Consider the following 19,555-nt stretch of genomic DNA (forward strand, 5'->3'; position numbering starts at 1 on the left):
TGTAGTTAAGAAAACTCAGTACCGGAAAACTCTTTCAACCCCAAAGTTGTTTTTTGATTTCCTGGAATGTTTCTCTTCATTCTGCAACAAATAACTCTAACCCGAAAATGTCTCTAAACCTGTTTTCCGGAGAGGGCGAATCGTTATGTGGACAGGGCTTAGTCCACATAACGTCAACACAACCTGCATTATGTGGACATCTTTTGTTCACATGTCCACATAGTGACTGTAAGTGTAAGACAAACAGGGTAACCGTAAGGTCATGACTAAATTCTGCTAAATGCACTTCAAAAATCTGTCCGATTTATCAAAAATCTGCCAAATTCCCCAGAATTACTCGAAATACACTATAAACACTTTAAATCACATGCAGATGTTGTAATATTGCCTTAATTAATGTTCAAATTACATCATAAACAATCTATAGCCACACAAAGATAATATGAAATTGCGTAAATTTCAGGCAAAACGCGGTTGGGTCACAACGAAATCCGGTTCCCAGTGGAACCTCAACACCTAGACCGGGCAACCTGTCCTGTTTTGCAAGGGTTTGTTTGAATAGATTGAAGCTTTTGTAAACAAATGTACTATTTTATTTTGCAAATTTGCTGTTTTTCTGTCAAATAACCATTTTTTGCAGAAATCTGCCAAAAATATCCATTCTGTCAAATTTTCTGTCAAACTCGTTTTTTTAACAAAAAATCTGTCAAAGGTAGCCGAAAACCGGCTAAAACGGTCACTATGAAGGCAAACTCATAACTATGCATCCCTGTAGACATTGTGTAGTATGCACACCTTATTGTACACTCATAGGCCACATATGCGCGGAGCATTTACAGGGTTCATGATGTATGTGCCTGAACTCCAGACCAGAAGTGTACATGTAAGTTGAGAACTCTGCGGTCTGCACACTCATACTTACTGATAAACAGCCTCAATACCGCCCCTCTACTACTCATAATCACCCTCCAGCAACTTGACATCATCCCTCATAAACACAAGCACTCTGTCAAGCAGTCCGTTGCTTGAAAAAAATGTTTTTGTCCAGTTTCAGTGGTAAACCAGAGGAATTGAGTGAAATTTTCAGTCTCGAGGGAGAATGGGCCGAATGAAATAAAACCCCTCAGTATTGATCAACAACTTCCTGTCAGTGATTTCCAACAAACCATTAGTTTGAGTACGTGCACAATGAGTGTTTTGTTGTGTGGACCTCATTTGATGTACTATGAGTAAATGAATAAACAATTAAGGAATTTGTTGTGGTTTTTGAATTCATCTGTTTCATTGAAAGTAAAAAAAAAAAAAAGTTAATTTTGTCTACAGGTCCATTGTATACATGAACATGTGTAAATGCAGTGGAATGGCACTAACTACAGAGTACGGTAATGTGGGAAAGTTCATGTCATGCGTGTAAGTTCAATATTAGGGGCAGTCATCTGTAAAAATAATGAGGCCGATAAACGAAGCACGGAGGAATAAATCATTCTTATTCCTGGATGCAAGGAGTAAGAATATCTCCTTTAGCAGTGGTAATGGAAAAAGCAACTAACTTACTGAGAATGTAGGGTTATATTTACATTTAGGAAATAAAGTTTTTATGCAAAATACAAGGATTGTACCTTCATGAGAACAATTTTTGTGTTCACTTGTACTTTGAAGTATTGATTTCTTTCTATCAAAACTGTTTACAACATTTGTTTGTAATTAAAAAATTCCTCAATGCATTAGGCCTATTCAGTGACAGCATTGGCTGAGCAGAAAACAGGTGTTTTTGTCAATGTATTGGACAGGACTATATCCTCAATTAAAGTTTACAAAAAAATTAAAATTAAAAACATTAGAGAAGACTAAGTGTAAGTTGAGGAGAAATTTGTAATTTGGAGCACATTATGGTATGTACAATGTACAATGTCTACGCCTGTGCATTTTTGCATGTCACATACATGTAGATGCATGTACATGTACATGTACGTGTATATTTCTACCTGCAGTCACAAATACTTGTGAACTCGCGGATCAATGTGCACAGATCAATGGGACTCCGATCAATCCCACGGAACATGGCAAGCAGACCTTAGTGGGGGACTGTGCGGCTAAATCAGGGTCTGTGTATTGACTGGCTTATGCCTCTCAAACAAGTTGAAGGTCTGCAGGATACATGCATCTGAAATCCAACTCCATTAGAAGATTTTTGGGGATTTTTTAAAGGATTATAGAAAGGAAGGACCAAGTCACTATAATGCACGGGCTCCGCTCCGTGCACAAGTACCCCCTCAACGGTATTAGAATGGAGAGTTGGGAGACCACAGGGCTGAAGATACTAGCCCATATGAAAAGGATTTATGGCTATGGTATTTAATTCTTACTTTGATGGAGAGACGATATACATGGTACCATGGTACCGTACATGCACATTGTATATTATACAAATATTGACTGCTTCGAGTGGTGTAGTAAAACTAGCCTCCCGAGGTGATCGTGGAAGCATTCTATTTTTGTATGCTCTTTGGATCACCGAGGGAGACTAGTTTTACTACACCACGAGATAAAGCAGTCAATATTTGTTTTATAACACCCCTCCCACATATTCTGCTTGAGTTTAAGTGATAGCTGATTAATATAACTTTAATAAATACGATTAAAGTGTATTTGAATACAAAATTAGTTGAAAATTTATTTACACTTCTCCAAACTACCCCTTCACAAAATGTTTGAACCCAGCTCTATAGCGCTAGCGCTTGGAACCGGCACACCCATGCCGTATACATAAATTCGCACACAATAGGCCTACCAGTTTTTAAGCGTAGTGGTTGCGACGGGTGTAGTACTTTTGGCCACAGCAAGATTGCAAAAATAGCGAATGTCAAGTGACTCGCTCTCGGCCAATACAGAATCTGTGGGTGAGGTGTTGTAATCTGTACTGTACTATTGTTATCTAGCTCAAAATACAGACACAGAATACATGTGTACACGTGTACATCATGTGCGTGTACTGTACAAAATTTGCCCAATAGTGTTATATTAACCTTGAGTTCAAGAAACCACATTCCTGTGTTTATACACCTGACCTTCCCTTTCAGAACACCATTGTTGATCATCACAATACCTGCTTTGGAAACAAAGAGTGACACATCATGAAACAACCCCAAACCAAATAATAAACAGAAATTAAAAATACCCTCAAATAACAATTAAAGTATACACCTGTTTTGTAAATAACATCCTGCGGTTGCATATTGCATTGGTGGCCGTTCTTACTTTGGTATCTATCGTCCTGTAAACCACAGTCAATTTTCACGTTACATTTTTGTAGTACTTAGTAAGCGAGTAGGTGGCTCCCACTATAACTGGTGGTCGTGTAGGCAGAAATCTGATAACAGCACCCACTGTGCAAATATTTTAACTGGTAACCGAATTCCATGTCAAAATATTGGGTCACATCCGTCCATCACATTCTGATACTGTCCGGCCCCGATATTGTTGACTTTGTGCTGGCGGGATTTTGAGAGGGGTAGTCTGTAACCAAATTGGTGTTGTCTTCAGGGCCGCCTTTAAAAGCAATGAGATTTTTGAGTTGCATAAAATGCAGCAATAATTTCCTTGCAACTTTTGTGAAACCTTTTATGACACCAATTTCCCCCATTTTTTTCCCCATCTACATTTTGACAATGTAGATGGTTTAAAAAAAAGAAAGAAAATGTCCTTGGGACTAAAAATACATTTTCTTACAATATTTGTCTCCTTGTCTCCTTGTATTTGTATAGTTGCCGGAATAGATAAGACTTAAAATTGCAGGTACATGAATGTGTATACATATTGGAAACTTCTTTTGCATTGGCAGATTTTTAAACATGGAAAGGGGTACGGAGTTAACAGATAAAAAAAAATGGTTCTTTATAATAAGCTTCAGCTAATTTACAACTTACAGTGTTTATTTGTGATTTTAACTTCAAACAAGCCTATACTATATTTATTGAAAAAAAACCCAACTTTTAAATTGTACCAGCCCATTCCAATGTTGTACTATTTTTTTTCTTCAAAATTGGGCGGAGCAAAGAAACTGACTGGAACAGAATATGAACCCGAGACCTCTAAAGCTGTGCACCAGAGTTCTACCAACAGAGTGGCCTCCCAAAATGTCAGGGTTTTTACTCAAGGGGCAGTAGTCACAACCTTCAATATTTCTGTTATTAAGACAATGTTGTCATACAGGTTTCCCAGCTAACACATCACGTTGCCACAACGTTGTGCAAAGTTGTGAAAATGTTGTCATTTGGTAACGTGTCACGATGACATTCAAGCAACGTTGACACAACGTTTGACTGTATAATTGTTGGTTGTAAAAATGTTGTATATTGGTAATTTGTACAACGTTGTACGAAAGTCATCATATGACATTGTATTGACGTTGTATGGTGGTCGTTTCACAATCGTTGTATTAAAGTAATAAATATGACGTTGTGGTTACGTTAAATGTAGGTGTTTTCATGACGTTGTTTTTAAGTTGTCAATGTTACGTTGTCAGAACGTTGTAATTTAGAATGTTTACAACGTTGCTGTGAGGTTATAATCATGACGTTGAGTTAACGTTCCATCTACATTATTTTATAACGTTTTTTTTCAGTTGTGAAAATCACATTGTCACGACGTTGTAGTTTAGTATTTCAAAACGTTGCAGTGATGTAAAATTCATGACGTTGTTGTAACATTGTACGTGGGTACTTTCACAACGTTGTTGGTATGTTGTTATTCTCACGTTGTCATGACGTTGTAGATAACAATTTACACCACGTTGCTGTGCTCATGACGTTATGATGACGTTGCATAAAAGTCTCACCATAATGGTGTTGTTAAGTTGTCAATTTCATGTTGTCGTGACATTGCAGTTTGGTATTTTCATGTTGTGTTATGTTGAGAGCTCACGTTGCTGTAACGTTTTATAAAGGTGTTTTGACACTGAATTTAAGTTGCAATTATGCTGTGCGTTACGATCCATGCTGTTTTGGTATTGACAAAAACATTGTGATTACGATTTACTGAATGTGAAGTGAACATAATATGTTTTAATTAATGATGTTTTATTTGATAATAATTAACATTTGGGTGCCGCCTTGCATTAATAATGTAACTTATGAAATTTCGAACATCATCATGTTTGTTTTGTCGTAGTAGGAATATAATGTTTCCAGATATTTTTCTAATGGTCTAAGATGGATGAGATCGTGGTCAAAGCGCGACTGTTTCCCGCTCATATTCATTGTTGAATACTCAATGTATACATGTACTTTATTGCACACACCAACGTAACTAGAAATATGATTCCTGTTCTCAAAGAAAATATTACCATGGCGCATGCGCATCAGCAGAAATTCCACGTCCAGACCGCGTGATAGCTTATTTGAATTGCTCTGCTCAGTCGAGTCAGCAATCGAGCAGCAGCAGCTCACTATAACGGTCGCCGACTCGCCGTCCAGTTGATGTGAAGTAGCCATGGTCGCCAAGCAAGTTATTTTCACTACAGCATTTCTTAGAAGGTAGGAATGAAATTTTCTGTATCTTGACTTCATTCTTGTGTCGAACACATTGTCTAAAAATCTGATGAAAGGATCAAATTAAAGTAAAACAACTTTTTGAACAAAGTCGCTGTCAAAAAATGAAGATTTTCCTATGCCTATCATCTTTGGGTTTTTTTAATAATTGTTGAAAATGTTCTTCAGACTCGATCAGAATAAATGTAGATTAATTAGGAGTGAAAATATGTGCCTCAATTGAGATTGGAGGCTCGTCAATGCGAACAGTTTTGGAAATCATACACTGAAAGAAACGTTCAAGTCATCTGGTTTTCAATTTGATAATAAAATCTTGGTATTATTCCAAGGAAATATTATACATGTGGATCAGATTTACTCGAATTCATGTTAGACCTTTTTAAAAACGTTTTAGGTTGGAAAGTTATTTGTTCGGTAGTTATAATTTTACATAAAACAGATATTGTTTTAGCAATTGGTAAAAATGGCAAAAGTGTATACATTATATCGAGAAGACTTTTGATTTGTGTACTATAGTATATGCCTATGTTTGTATTTTTTCCTTCAAATTGATGAATTAATTAAAATGTAAAAATATTGTATTGAGATACCCATGATACCCGAGCCAACAACCGTGAAATTGTTACCTGGGGTATCTCTTAATTTATATATCTGAGTTGATTTTCTCTCAACTAAAACTAGAGCAAATTTGAGCATAAACAGTCCGTTATAAAATTCCCGCTCAAAGACACAGTGTACGGTTGTAATAGCAACGCGCATTAGCATTTTAGTCTCAAGGGTCAGGCCTAAAGTTCACGTACCAGGACCGTACACGTATAAACGGTCATCTGGCTTTCGTTGGCTTGTACAATAACAAGTGTATACAGTTTCAATCCGGGCTTTCGGGCCGTATAGCTCCCAGGGTTTGGCGTGATTTATGGGAGTTTGACCAAAGTGTGTGGAGTAGAGTTCAGGGCCAGGTCAGCACTGTTACAAGATCAATGAAAAATACGCGAACTATAAAAGCCTTTTCTAAAAAGGGTCATTTGTAGACTAGTTGTATTATTTATGTGGGTTGAAGAGCACGGGGACATCATATTTACACTGTGTTAAAACTTGATTAGTTTTATATATTTCTCAACCTTAAAAAACATCGTTACTTTCTCCAGGTACTGGGTAGGCAGTACACATGTATGCTATACGTGAGTGCACTGGCAGCAGGATAACGTCAACACAACCTGCATTATGTGGACATCTTTTGTTCACATGTCCACATAGTGACTGTAAGTGTAAGACAAACAGGGTAACCGTAAGGTCATGACTAAATTCTGCTAAATGCACTTCAAAAATCTGTCCGATTTATCAAAAATCTGCCAAATTCCCCAGAATTACTCGAAATACACTATAAACACTTTAAATCACATGCAGATGTTGTAATATTGCCTTAATTAATGTTCAAATTACATCATAAACAATCTATAGCCACACAAAGATAATATGAAATTGCGTAAATTTCAGGCAAAACGCGGTTGGGTCACAACGAAATCCGGTTCCCAGTGGAACCTCAACACCTAGACCGGGCAACCTGTCCTGTTTTGCAAGGGTTTGTTTGAATAGATTGAAGCTTTTGTAAACAAATGTACTATTTTATTTTGCAAATTTGCTGTTTTTCTGTCAAATAACCATTTTTTGCAGAAATCTGCCAAAAATATCCATTCTGTCAAATTTTCTGTCAAACTCGTTTTTTTAACAAAAAATCTGTCAAAGGTAGCCGAAAACCGGCTAAAACGGTCACTATGAAGGCAAACTCATAACTATGCATCCCTGTAGACATTGTGTAGTATGCACACCTTATTGTACACTCATAGGCCACATATGCGCGGAGCATTTACAGGGTTCATGATGTATGTGCCTGAACTCCAGACCAGAAGTGTACATGTAAGTTGAGAACTCTGCGGTCTGCACACTCATACTTACTGATAAACAGCCTCAATACCGCCCCTCTACTACTCATAATCACCCTCCAGCAACTTGACATCATCCCTCATAAACACAAGCACTCTGTCAAGCAGTCCGTTGCTTGAAAAAAATGTTTTTGTCCAGTTTCAGTGGTAAACCAGAGGAATTGAGTGAAATTTTCAGTCTCGAGGGAGAATGGGCCGAATGAAATAAAACCCCTCAGTATTGATCAACAACTTCCTGTCAGTGATTTCCAACAAACCATTAGTTTGAGTACGTGCACAATGAGTGTTTTGTTGTGTGGACCTCATTTGATGTACTATGAGTAAATGAATAAACAATTAAGGAATTTGTTGTGGTTTTTGAATTCATCTGTTTCATTGAAAGTAAAAAAAAAAAAAAGTTAATTTTGTCTACAGGTCCATTGTATACATGAACATGTGTAAATGCAGTGGAATGGCACTAACTACAGAGTACGGTAATGTGGGAAAGTTCATGTCATGCGTGTAAGTTCAATATTAGGGGCAGTCATCTGTAAAAATAATGAGGCCGATAAACGAAGCACGGAGGAATAAATCATTCTTATTCCTGGATGCAAGGAGTAAGAATATCTCCTTTAGCAGTGGTAATGGAAAAAGCAACTAACTTACTGAGAATGTAGGGTTATATTTACATTTAGGAAATAAAGTTTTTATGCAAAATACAAGGATTGTACCTTCATGAGAACAATTTTTGTGTTCACTTGTACTTTGAAGTATTGATTTCTTTCTATCAAAACTGTTTACAACATTTGTTTGTAATTAAAAAATTCCTCAATGCATTAGGCCTATTCAGTGACAGCATTGGCTGAGCAGAAAACAGGTGTTTTTGTCAATGTATTGGACAGGACTATATCCTCAATTAAAGTTTACAAAAAAATTAAAATTAAAAACATTAGAGAAGACTAAGTGTAAGTTGAGGAGAAATTTGTAATTTGGAGCACATTATGGTATGTACAATGTACAATGTCTACGCCTGTGCATTTTTGCATGTCACATACATGTAGATGCATGTACATGTACATGTACGTGTATATTTCTACCTGCAGTCACAAATACTTGTGAACTCGCGGATCAATGTGCACAGATCAATGGGACTCCGATCAATCCCACGGAACATGGCAAGCAGACCTTAGTGGGGGACTGTGCGGCTAAATCAGGGTCTGTGTATTGACTGGCTTATGCCTCTCAAACAAGTTGAAGGTCTGCAGGATACATGCATCTGAAATCCAACTCCATTAGAAGATTTTTGGGGATTTTTTAAAGGATTATAGAAAGGAAGGACCAAGTCACTATAATGCACGGGCTCCGCTCCGTGCACAAGTACCCCCTCAACGGTATTAGAATGGAGAGTTGGGAGACCACAGGGCTGAAGATACTAGCCCATATGAAAAGGATTTATGGCTATGGTATTTAATTCTTACTTTGATGGAGAGACGATATACATGGTACCATGGTACCGTACATGCACATTGTATATTATACAAATATTGACTGCTTCGAGTGGTGTAGTAAAACTAGCCTCCCGAGGTGATCGTGGAAGCATTCTATTTTTGTATGCTCTTTGGATCACCGAGGGAGACTAGTTTTACTACACCACGAGATAAAGCAGTCAATATTTGTTTTATAACACCCCTCCCACATATTCTGCTTGAGTTTAAGTGATAGCTGATTAATATAACTTTAATAAATACGATTAAAGTGTATTTGAATACAAAATTAGTTGAAAATTTATTTACACTTCTCCAAACTACCCCTTCACAAAATGTTTGAACCCAGCTCTATAGCGCTAGCGCTTGGAACCGGCACACCCATGCCGTATACATAAATTCGCACACAATAGGCCTACCAGTTTTTAAGCGTAGTGGTTGCGACGGGTGTAGTACTTTTGGCCACAGCAAGATTGCAAAAATAGCGAATGTCAAGTGACTCGCTCTCGGCCAATACAGAATCTGTGGGTGAGGTGTTGTAATCTGTACTGTACTATTGTTATCTAGCTCAAAATACAGACACAGAATACATGTGTACACGTGTACATCATGTGCGTGTACTGTACAAAATTTGCCCAATAGTGTTATATTAACCTTGAGTTCAAGAAACCACATTCCTGTGTTTATACACCTGACCTTCCCTTTCAGAACACCATTGTTGATCATCACAATACCTGCTTTGGAAACAAAGAGTGACACATCATGAAACAACCCCAAACCAAATAATAAACAGAAATTAAAAATACCCTCAAATAACAATTAAAGTATACACCTGTTTTGTAAATAACATCCTGCGGTTGCATATTGCATTGGTGGCCGTTCTTACTTTGGTATCTATCGTCCTGTAAACCACAGTCAATTTTCACGTTACATTTTTGTAGTACTTAGTAAGCGAGTAGGTGGCTCCCACTATAACTGGTGGTCGTGTAGGCAGAAATCTGATAACAGCACCCACTGTGCAAATATTTTAACTGGTAACCGAATTCCATGTCAAAATATTGGGTCACATCCGTCCATCACATTCTGATACTGTCCGGCCCCGATATTGTTGACTTTGTGCTGGCGGGATTTTGAGAGGGGTAGTCTGTAACCAAATTGGTGTTGTCTTCAGGGCCGCCTTTAAAAGCAATGAGATTTTTGAGTTGCATAAAATGCAGCAATAATTTCCTTGCAACTTTTGTGAAACCTTTTATGACACCAATTTCCCCCATTTTTTTCCCCATCTACATTTTGACAATGTAGATGGTTTAAAAAAAAGAAAGAAAATGTCCTTGGGACTAAAAATACATTTTCTTACAATATTTGTCTCCTTGTCTCCTTGTATTTGTATAGTTGCCGGAATAGATAAGACTTAAAATTGCAGGTACATGAATGTGTATACATATTGGAAACTTCTTTTGCATTGGCAGATTTTTAAACATGGAAAGGGGTACGGAGTTAACAGATAAAAAAAAATGGTTCTTTATAATAAGCTTCAGCTAATTTACAACTTACAGTGTTTATTTGTGATTTTAACTTCAAACAAGCCTATACTATATTTATTGAAAAAAAACCCAACTTTTAAATTGTACCAGCCCATTCCAATGTTGTACTATTTTTTTTCTTCAAAATTGGGCGGAGCAAAGAAACTGACTGGAACAGAATATGAACCCGAGACCTCTAAAGCTGTGCACCAGAGTTCTACCAACAGAGTGGCCTCCCAAAATGTCAGGGTTTTTACTCAAGGGGCAGTAGTCACAACCTTCAATATTTCTGTTATTAAGACAATGTTGTCATACAGGTTTCCCAGCTAACACATCACGTTGCCACAACGTTGTGCAAAGTTGTGAAAATGTTGTCATTTGGTAACGTGTCACGATGACATTCAAGCAACGTTGACACAACGTTTGACTGTATAATTGTTGGTTGTAAAAATGTTGTATATTGGTAATTTGTACAACGTTGTACGAAAGTCATCATATGACATTGTATTGACGTTGTATGGTGGTCGTTTCACAATCGTTGTATTAAAGTAATAAATATGACGTTGTGGTTACGTTAAATGTAGGTGTTTTCATGACGTTGTTTTTAAGTTGTCAATGTTACGTTGTCAGAACGTTGTAATTTAGAATGTTTACAACGTTGCTGTGAGGTTATAATCATGACGTTGAGTTAACGTTCCATCTACATTATTTTATAACGTTTTTTTTCAGTTGTGAAAATCACATTGTCACGACGTTGTAGTTTAGTATTTCAAAACGTTGCAGTGATGTAAAATTCATGACGTTGTTGTAACATTGTACGTGGGTACTTTCACAACGTTGTTGGTATGTTGTTATTCTCACGTTGTCATGACGTTGTAGATAACAATTTACACCACGTTGCTGTGCTCATGACGTTATGATGACGTTGCATAAAAGTCTCACCATAATGGTGTTGTTAAGTTGTCAATTTCATGTTGTCGTGACATTGCAGTTTGGTATTTTCATGTTGTGTTATGTTGAGAGCTCACGTTGCTGTAACGTTTTATAAAGGTGTTTTGACACTGAATTTAAGTTGCAATTATGCTGTGCGTTACGATCCATGCTGTTTTGGTATTGACAAAAACATTGTGATTACGATTTACTGAATGTGAAGTGAACATAATATGTTTTAATTAATGATGTTTTATTTGATAATAATTAACATTTGGGTGCCGCCTTGCATTAATAATGTAACTTATGAAATTTCGAACATCATCATGTTTGTTTTGTCGTAGTAGGAATATAATGTTTCCAGATATTTTTCTAATGGTCTAAGATGGATGAGATCGTGGTCAAAGCGCGACTGTTTCCCGCTCATATTCATTGTTGAATACTCAATGTATACATGTACTTTATTGCACACACCAACGTAACTAGAAATATGATTCCTGTTCTCAAAGAAAATATTACCATGGCGCATGCGCATCAGCAGAAATTCCACGTCCAGACCGCGTGATAGCTTATTTGAATTGCTCTGCTCAGTCGAGTCAGCAATCGAGCAGCAGCAGCTCACTATAACGGTCGCCGACTCGCCGTCCAGTTGATGTGAAGTAGCCATGGTCGCCAAGCAAGTTATTTTCACTACAGCATTTCTTAGAAGGTAGGAATGAAATTTTCTGTATCTTGACTTCATTCTTGTGTCGAACACATTGTCTAAAAATCTGATGAAAGGATCAAATTAAAGTAAAACAACTTTTTGAACAAAGTCGCTGTCAAAAAATGAAGATTTTCCTATGCCTATCATCTTTGGGTTTTTTTAATAATTGTTGAAAATGTTCTTCAGACTCGATCAGAATAAATGTAGATTAATTAGGAGTGAAAATATGTGCCTCAATTGAGATTGGAGGCTCGTCAATGCGAACAGTTTTGGAAATCATACACTGAAAGAAACGTTCAAGTCATCTGGTTTTCAATTTGATAATAAAATCTTGGTATTATTCCAAGGAAATATTATACATGTGGATCAGATTTACTCGAATTCATGTTAGACCTTTTTAAAAACGTTTTAGGTTGGAAAGTTATTTGTTCGGTAGTTATAATTTTACATAAAACAGATATTGTTTTAGCAATTGGTAAAAATGGCAAAAGTGTATACATTATATCGAGAAGACTTTTGATTTGTGTACTATAGTATATGCCTATGTTTGTATTTTTTCCTTCAAATTGATGAATTAATTAAAATGTAAAAATATTGTATTGAGATACCCATGATACCCGAGCCAACAACCGTGAAATTGTTACCTGGGGTATCTCTTAATTTATATATCTGAGTTGATTTTCTCTCAACTAAAACTAGAGCAAATTTGAGCATAAACAGTCCGTTATAAAATTCCCGCTCAAAGACACAGTGTACGGTTGTAATAGCAACGCGCATTAGCATTTTAGTCTCAAGGGTCAGGCCTAAAGTTCACGTACCAGGACCGTACACGTATAAACGGTCATCTGGCTTTCGTTGGCTTGTACAATAACAAGTGTATACAGTTTCAATCCGGGCTTTCGGGCCGTATAGCTCCCAGGGTTTGGCGTGATTTATGGGAGTTTGACCAAAGTGTGTGGAGTAGAGTTCAGGGCCAGGTCAGCACTGTTACAAGATCAATGAAAAATACGCGAACTATAAAAGCCTTTTCTAAAAAGGGTCATTTGTAGACTAGTTGTATTATTTATGTGGGTTGAAGAGCACGGGGACATCATATTTACACTGTGTTAAAACTTGATTAGTTTTATATATTTCTCAACCTTAAAAAACATCGTTACTTTCTCCAGGTACTGGGTAGGCAGTACACATGTATGCTATACGTGAGTGCACTGGCAGCAGGATGTGGCATGTTTAAACTTTTAACTTCAGCAGTCTTCGAGGGAGGAAGTTTCTAATTATTTTGAAAACCACCCCATACATCTCTTCAAGGTTGTTGCTGTAAGTAATTCAACATACACTGACCTTCTATATACATGTTCTGTAAGATGGTGAAATTAACTTTTAAAATGTGTTGAAAATACACCTTGGTCGAAATTTGTTAAGTGATTACCTGACGTTCACCAGACACCTATATTAATTCAATTTATGTATTCATGAAATTTATCTATACTATAAAATTCAAGACCGTGAACCCATTGCACGCATATCCAAATCCTTCCAACTCAAAATGTTCATACTAGCACGTCCGCCTTAACAAAGTCATTCTTGTCGAGTCATGCGCCAGAAAAGATGCGTGCCCAATACTCTCTAAAAATAACCAAAAAAAACCCACACATTTTGCGTGAACCTCCCCGGCGAGAGCTGATTAATTTTTTAGTAGGTTTTATGTTTTGAAAAAATGCAATGAAGTTTATAATTTTTATCGTTAGATGTCTTTCAAAAATAATAACTTGTATTTCGCAGGAAAATAGCAGTTGAAAAAAAGTAAATAAACTTTCAAAGTGAAACTCGAAAGTAGCGTAGGCAACGGATCTTTAATCAAAATAATTATGAATCAAATTAGGTTTTGCCCTTCACCGACGTATAAACACTCTGTACCCAGTGTGTATTCGCATAAAATAATTATGCGCATATCAAAACTGCAACTGGACGGTTCTTCTTAATATTTAATGAAACTGTTTCGTGTGGAATTTGAATAACTTTAAAAAAGCTTGAGCTCTTTGGTAATCAAATATTTTCTGTATTATATTCAGGTACCTGCATGACATGACTTCGCATGAACTTTTAGAAATGGCAGCCGATTGTGCTTGGTTGTCTAGAAGGGCCAAGATTCAAGGTACGTGTATTAAGAAACTAACCATCGCAGTCACTAAATTGATTGGTCCAAAGGTATCAGCGACAAACACCTTAAATACACTTCTGAACGAGCACCATAGACCTAATGCAATGCCTACTACCAAGACCATAAACTTGCGGAAGAACCAACATTTTGATCGTTACGTACATACATTTGAACATGAAGTTGTTTAGATTACATAAAAATGCGTAAAACAGGCTTGCGCTTTAACTCTCAACCAGGGTTTTTGGTTACCCTTTAAATTTGAGAAATATCCTTGACTTCAGGGTCAACTTGAAACAAGAGGCTCATTTATTTTATCCCTGTCTCTTGTGGGTTAAAGATTGTACATGTAGAAACACAGGCACAGCTCTGCTTGAAGTACATGTATTGAGAAGACAGACATTATCTGGATATACATGTAGTTTTAAATTTCACATCTGGTGAGCCAGCGTGACACGTAGTGAGTGTTTTAGGCCTGAGGCAGCAAACATTAAATGGTTCATAATGTTTAAATAATTGATACATTGTTTTTTGTTTTCCTTATTTTCTTGTCAGATTCGTGTCTTTGGAGAAGTGCCATATTGACAATTAACCTTGCTGAACAAGGAATCCACTTACTTCTACATCTGGATAATCTTCTGTTAAAGGTTCCATTAAATGAATGTTACGCTAAAACATAGATTGGGCAATTAGCCAATCTTAATGGAGGTATTCAAAGAAAATCATGTTGAAATGTCAATATTTTAAAATGCAGGTTTTTGCAAGTTCCCTGCATACAAATATATCTTCACGAACAAACGTTATTCAAGTATCCCTTTCAAGTGTAATTCTTTTTCATAGACTCTGTAGCTACAAAAAAAAAACCAAAACAATTCCTTTGAGTTTTCTTTTGAAGATGTTCCATGGGAGAGAAAGAAATTGAAGGATCTAGATAGAGGACAGATTTAAAAAGCATGTGATTCAGTAGATTAAAAGTTGTCTGATCTATTTTATTTGTTCGATGTGAAAGTCGCCTTCCTATACTATATTTCTCATCACGGACAGTGGAAAATACTAATTTTCAAATACTATTTGAAACCATTATTTTGCCTGAATGTACGTTACGTATAGCACTGTGTATTTTTCATGAATTGATCCAATACATGAATAGGTATTCTCTAGTGTGGGTAACATTGTGATATGGTACCCCTCTGAAGGTGATGTATAAAACCGGTTAGTGGTTAGTGGGTCGACGATAATAGCCCTTGTATTCCGGCTCTGGCTTTATTATTGGCGACCAGACCCTCTATCTTCTAATTGCTCAGTAACAACGTTATTGTCTTGTTAAAAGGTTGGTTCATACTCTGTGAAGTTACGGCAATTCACTTTGTGAAGTTACGGCAATCATTAACGCCAGCGCTAAAAATTCTGGGGAAAAAAGAGTGAACCACATTTAACTCTGGGCAATTTTGAGTCAAATGGTTTCGATGTCAACATTTCAAAATTTGCTTTCACTTGAAGTATGAACCGATCGTCAGAGCTCAGCCCAGTCACTAAGGCGTGAATTCCTTAATGTGGATTCAAGTAAAAGACTTTAATTGTATACCATTCACGAAATGGACCCTGTAGTAAAATGTGCATGTTGATGTGTCCAAATAATTGCAGTGAGTATTAATTACACTTACCGTTTTAGTGATTGCATTTTAGTAATGTTTTTACATGCTGTTGTTTCTGAACACTCTTTGTAATAAAATTAGAGAAACATGAATTACATGTATGTTTAATTGTTTTGTTATCGTTTTCAGAAACATTTCTCCATAAATGCCCAGTAGGCTGCAGTAAGTTGGCCACCATGTTGCAGCAGCATGTCCATTAGGTTGTAGTAACGTGTCCACAAAGTTGCAGCAACGTGTCTTTAAAGTTGCAGAAACGTCCCATTTAGCTGCAATAACGTGCCCGCAAAGTTGCAGCAATGTCCTCATAAAGTTGCAGTAACGTCCCCATAAAGTTGCAGTAACGTGCCCATAAAGTTGCTTAAACGTGTCCAATACGTTGCTTTAACGTGTACAATAAGTTGCATCAACGTGTCCAGTAAGTTGCAGTGACGTCCCAAATTAGGTTGCAGTAACGTGCTAATCAAGTGGTAATCATGTCACCAAAAGGTTGTAGAAACGTGCGTAGAAGTTGCTGTTATGTGTCAATTTGGTCGCAAATAACGTTGCGTCAAGGTGGTAATCATGTGCAATCACGACCAAAAAAAGTTGTGATGTATGTTGCGTTTACGTTGAGGAAACGTCATTGTAACGTTGCGTGATAACGTTGTAGCAACGCGCACGCGAGTCAACATTTTTACGTTGCCGCAACGTCATTTTCCTCACGTGGCAACAACGAAAACCTGACCTTTTTGCAACGTTGTCACAACGTAAATGTGTTAGCTGGGTTTCCAGAAGTTCTTCTTGTCGTTCTGTTATTTCCTCAGGTTACTGGTGGGTGCTCCTAAAGCTCAGACCCCACAGCCTGATGTCGTCCAAGGGGGTGCTGTATACAAATGCCCCGTTGCACCCCTCAACAGCCCAGGAGACTGCGAACAGATACCCTTTGATTTAACAGGTAAGACCACTGTAAATATCTCTCCTTAAAGCCCCACCCCTGTAATCCAACCCCCTCCCCTCCAAAAACAAACACAAGCGCCATTTTTCCCTCCTCCTAAAAAGTATGCCTCCTCTACTCCATGCCCATCCCAAAGAGATGTATATCTTTCAAACTTTTGTACAATTCAGCCAAAACCGAAACAAGTTGACTTGAAAAACTGAGTAGGAAAAAAAAAGTAGGAATTCTCCCCTCTTTTTTTTTTTTTTTTTGGTCCCATGCCATTTCCTTTTCATCAAGAATTGTTTATTTTTGATACAGGCAGCTGAAAAAATACATATATATATTTATTTTAAAAAATGAGAGAAAACTGTGTATTTTAAAGAAGCGTATGTAAATATTAAATTCCTTTTTTTTTTTCAATGGAATTTAATTTTTGTTGGATTCGTTCCACTCTACATGTACATCTGGTTACACTGAAACCTTGCCACATATTTTCTTTTTATGGCAACTCAATGGAATTGAATTCCTATTTATAAATCTGAATTCCAGACAAGCAAATTGTGTGACCTTTGTTGACCTTGAGCTATATATTTCTTTTCTTCATTTGTCTTTTCCTCTTTTTCTTCGCCCTGACTCCACAATTGTCAAGTCCTTGTGTACACAAGCAGTTCTTTTATGGAAGAAAGCCATTCAATTCTTCGAACTAAATGGGTCATACATGTACAAAAAAAACAACACGCTCTTGGCGAGGTTGGTTCCCTGAAAAAACATTGGCGTTGGCTGTCGTTGCTAAAAACAGAATTATGAACTGTGATGAAATTGACTAACCGGTCCGTGCGTGGGTGAGATTGTGCTTGGTTGCGGTTGGAAATCTGTAGTCGTGGCTTTAAGTTGCTGCCATTTAAAAACAAAAAAAAATATTTTAGGATTTATTGTCTAATTACAAATGAGAAAATTTCCCTCATAAATATCCTGGGGGAATTTGGTGGTTTTGACAATGCAGGACATCGGGGAAAATCCCATCCCACATTTGATCAGTCTTATATAAATATTGTTATAGCTATGCTGTAATGATGTGTACAAATAGACTATTAGGCAGGTAAATAACTTTTTAATATTAGAGTGAGGTTTTGTCCTTTTATGACATAATTTTATGCGTACTTGGCAGTGTCTGAATATTGTTCTCACAAGGTATTGAACTGAACAAATTGCTCATAAAATTACTTCAGAACATTTTTCTTCTTCTCACACTACCATTTTACACCGCGGTTCTATGTGAACGTGGACAGATATATGTGAACACCTTGTAAAACTATTATAAATAAACAATCGGACCGTCATTTTTCCCAGTGGACAGCCCAAGTTGTAAGCACACTTAAACACGAACGTCAAGTTGAAGGGTGTCTGTTTGTTTGTAGGTCACACAGTCGATGCGAGGGGAGATCAAGTCGCTGACAAATCACACCAGTGGTTTGGCGCGTCGCTGAAAAGCGCCGGTCCAGATGGTCGCGTGGTGGTGAGTATGCTAAGCACAAAAATTTGCTTAGCACCAAAAAAGTCTGGCTTATAAAAGCAGGTTACCAGCCAAAACTCCATGTGATGTATATTGCTCGTGATTAGTATTAAGCTGTAGTTTGCTTAGCATGAAAACCACTTGGAGTTCTGGCTGGTAACCTGCTTTTATAAGCCAGACTTTTTTTGTGCTTTAGAAGCAAATTTGTGTGCTTAGCAGCACCGTGAAATTGGGCCCAGTTGTCTTGAGGCTTGTACTCACGCAGTTTATAAACCCCCTGGGCCGAGTGCCGTCACTGAGAATCTGTTTTGTTATTGAAATTCAATGACAACGAAGGTTCAAAGTGTGTACTCATACGTATCACAGAGGAACACAGACGTCCTCAGTGAGTGCGCTTTTAATAAGCTGGGGTCTATGGGCTCTGTGCACAAGTACCCCCTCAACGGTAAGAATGGGAGAGTTGGGGGAGACCACGGGAAGAGACATTGGAACGCATTGCTGACGACGCCTGACGCTGACGCAAAGACGCTATATGGCTTTGTGCACGTTCAGAATAAAATTGGTCCTGCTGAGTTTGCGCTACACGAGCGCGAACTAGTACGTGCTTGTGGTGTGCTTCGTCCATTGGGCTCTTGAAATTGGTACAAAAGCGCCCTCTCTTTTTAGCGCACAGAGGCCATAGAATAGTTTATAATTCTCCCTTTTTTCTCTCCTTTCTTTGCCATCAACTGGGATTATTAACCAATTTTGATTCCATTTTGAACCCCCCCCCCGACCTCATCTTTCTCCCCCCGCCCATCCCCTTCGATATCAACAACCTATACATCAGGCCTGCGCTCCCCGGTACACGTGGTTCTTCACAGCAGAAATGAAGGACGAAGAGAGGGAACCAGTGGGTCACTGCTACGTCAGCGAAAACAACTTTTCAGAGTTTGACGAGTATGCGCCCTGCAGGACAACCGATAGTAAGTACATGTATAGCCTTCATGTTTACCGATATTGGTTTTCCTTTGTATCAATTTAAGCAGTTCTGCCAGTTTCCTTTGGTTTTATACTCCCTGAATATTAAAAAGATCTATTTTCTAAAACTTTGAAGAAAAGAAAATTATGCAAAACAGCTTCTCAACTTCAGTGAAATGAAAGGTGTACTGTAAAACGCCGCTATAACGAATGCCGCTATAATGAACATTTGCCTTTGA

At 37.5% G+C, this 19,555-nt stretch overlaps 1 protein-coding gene and 1 long non-coding RNA gene across 3 annotated transcripts in view; both read left to right on the top strand.

Annotated features, from left to right (window-relative positions):
* LOC119719439 (integrin alpha-8-like) overlaps positions 1–19,555 on the top strand; it is a 73,131-nt gene that overhangs the window by 10,190 nt on the left and 43,386 nt on the right. The window contains exons 2-4 of one of the 2 annotated variants that reach the window (XM_038188895.1): positions 16,731–16,861; positions 18,262–18,359; positions 19,186–19,321. In XM_038188895.1, the coding sequence (XP_038044823.1) occupies positions 16,731–16,861; positions 18,262–18,359; positions 19,186–19,321 (365 nt within the window). Of the gene's footprint in view, positions 1–16,730; positions 16,862–18,261; positions 18,360–19,185; positions 19,322–19,555 lie in introns of those variants that run through there. The other variant, XM_038188896.1, reaches the window with a different exon arrangement.
* LOC119719441 lies at positions 11,456–16,019 on the top strand. The gene is made up of 4 exons (XR_005269935.1): positions 11,456–12,117; positions 13,292–13,431; positions 14,187–14,269; positions 14,828–16,019. It is a non-coding gene; the product is annotated as an uncharacterized LOC119719441 (long non-coding RNA).

This window comes from Patiria miniata, unplaced genomic scaffold (genome assembly GCF_015706575.1).
Source record: "Patiria miniata isolate m_02_andy unplaced genomic scaffold, ASM1570657v1 HiC_scaffold_8, whole genome shotgun sequence".
Lineage (NCBI taxonomy): Eukaryota > Metazoa > Echinodermata > Asteroidea > Valvatida > Asterinidae > Patiria > Patiria miniata.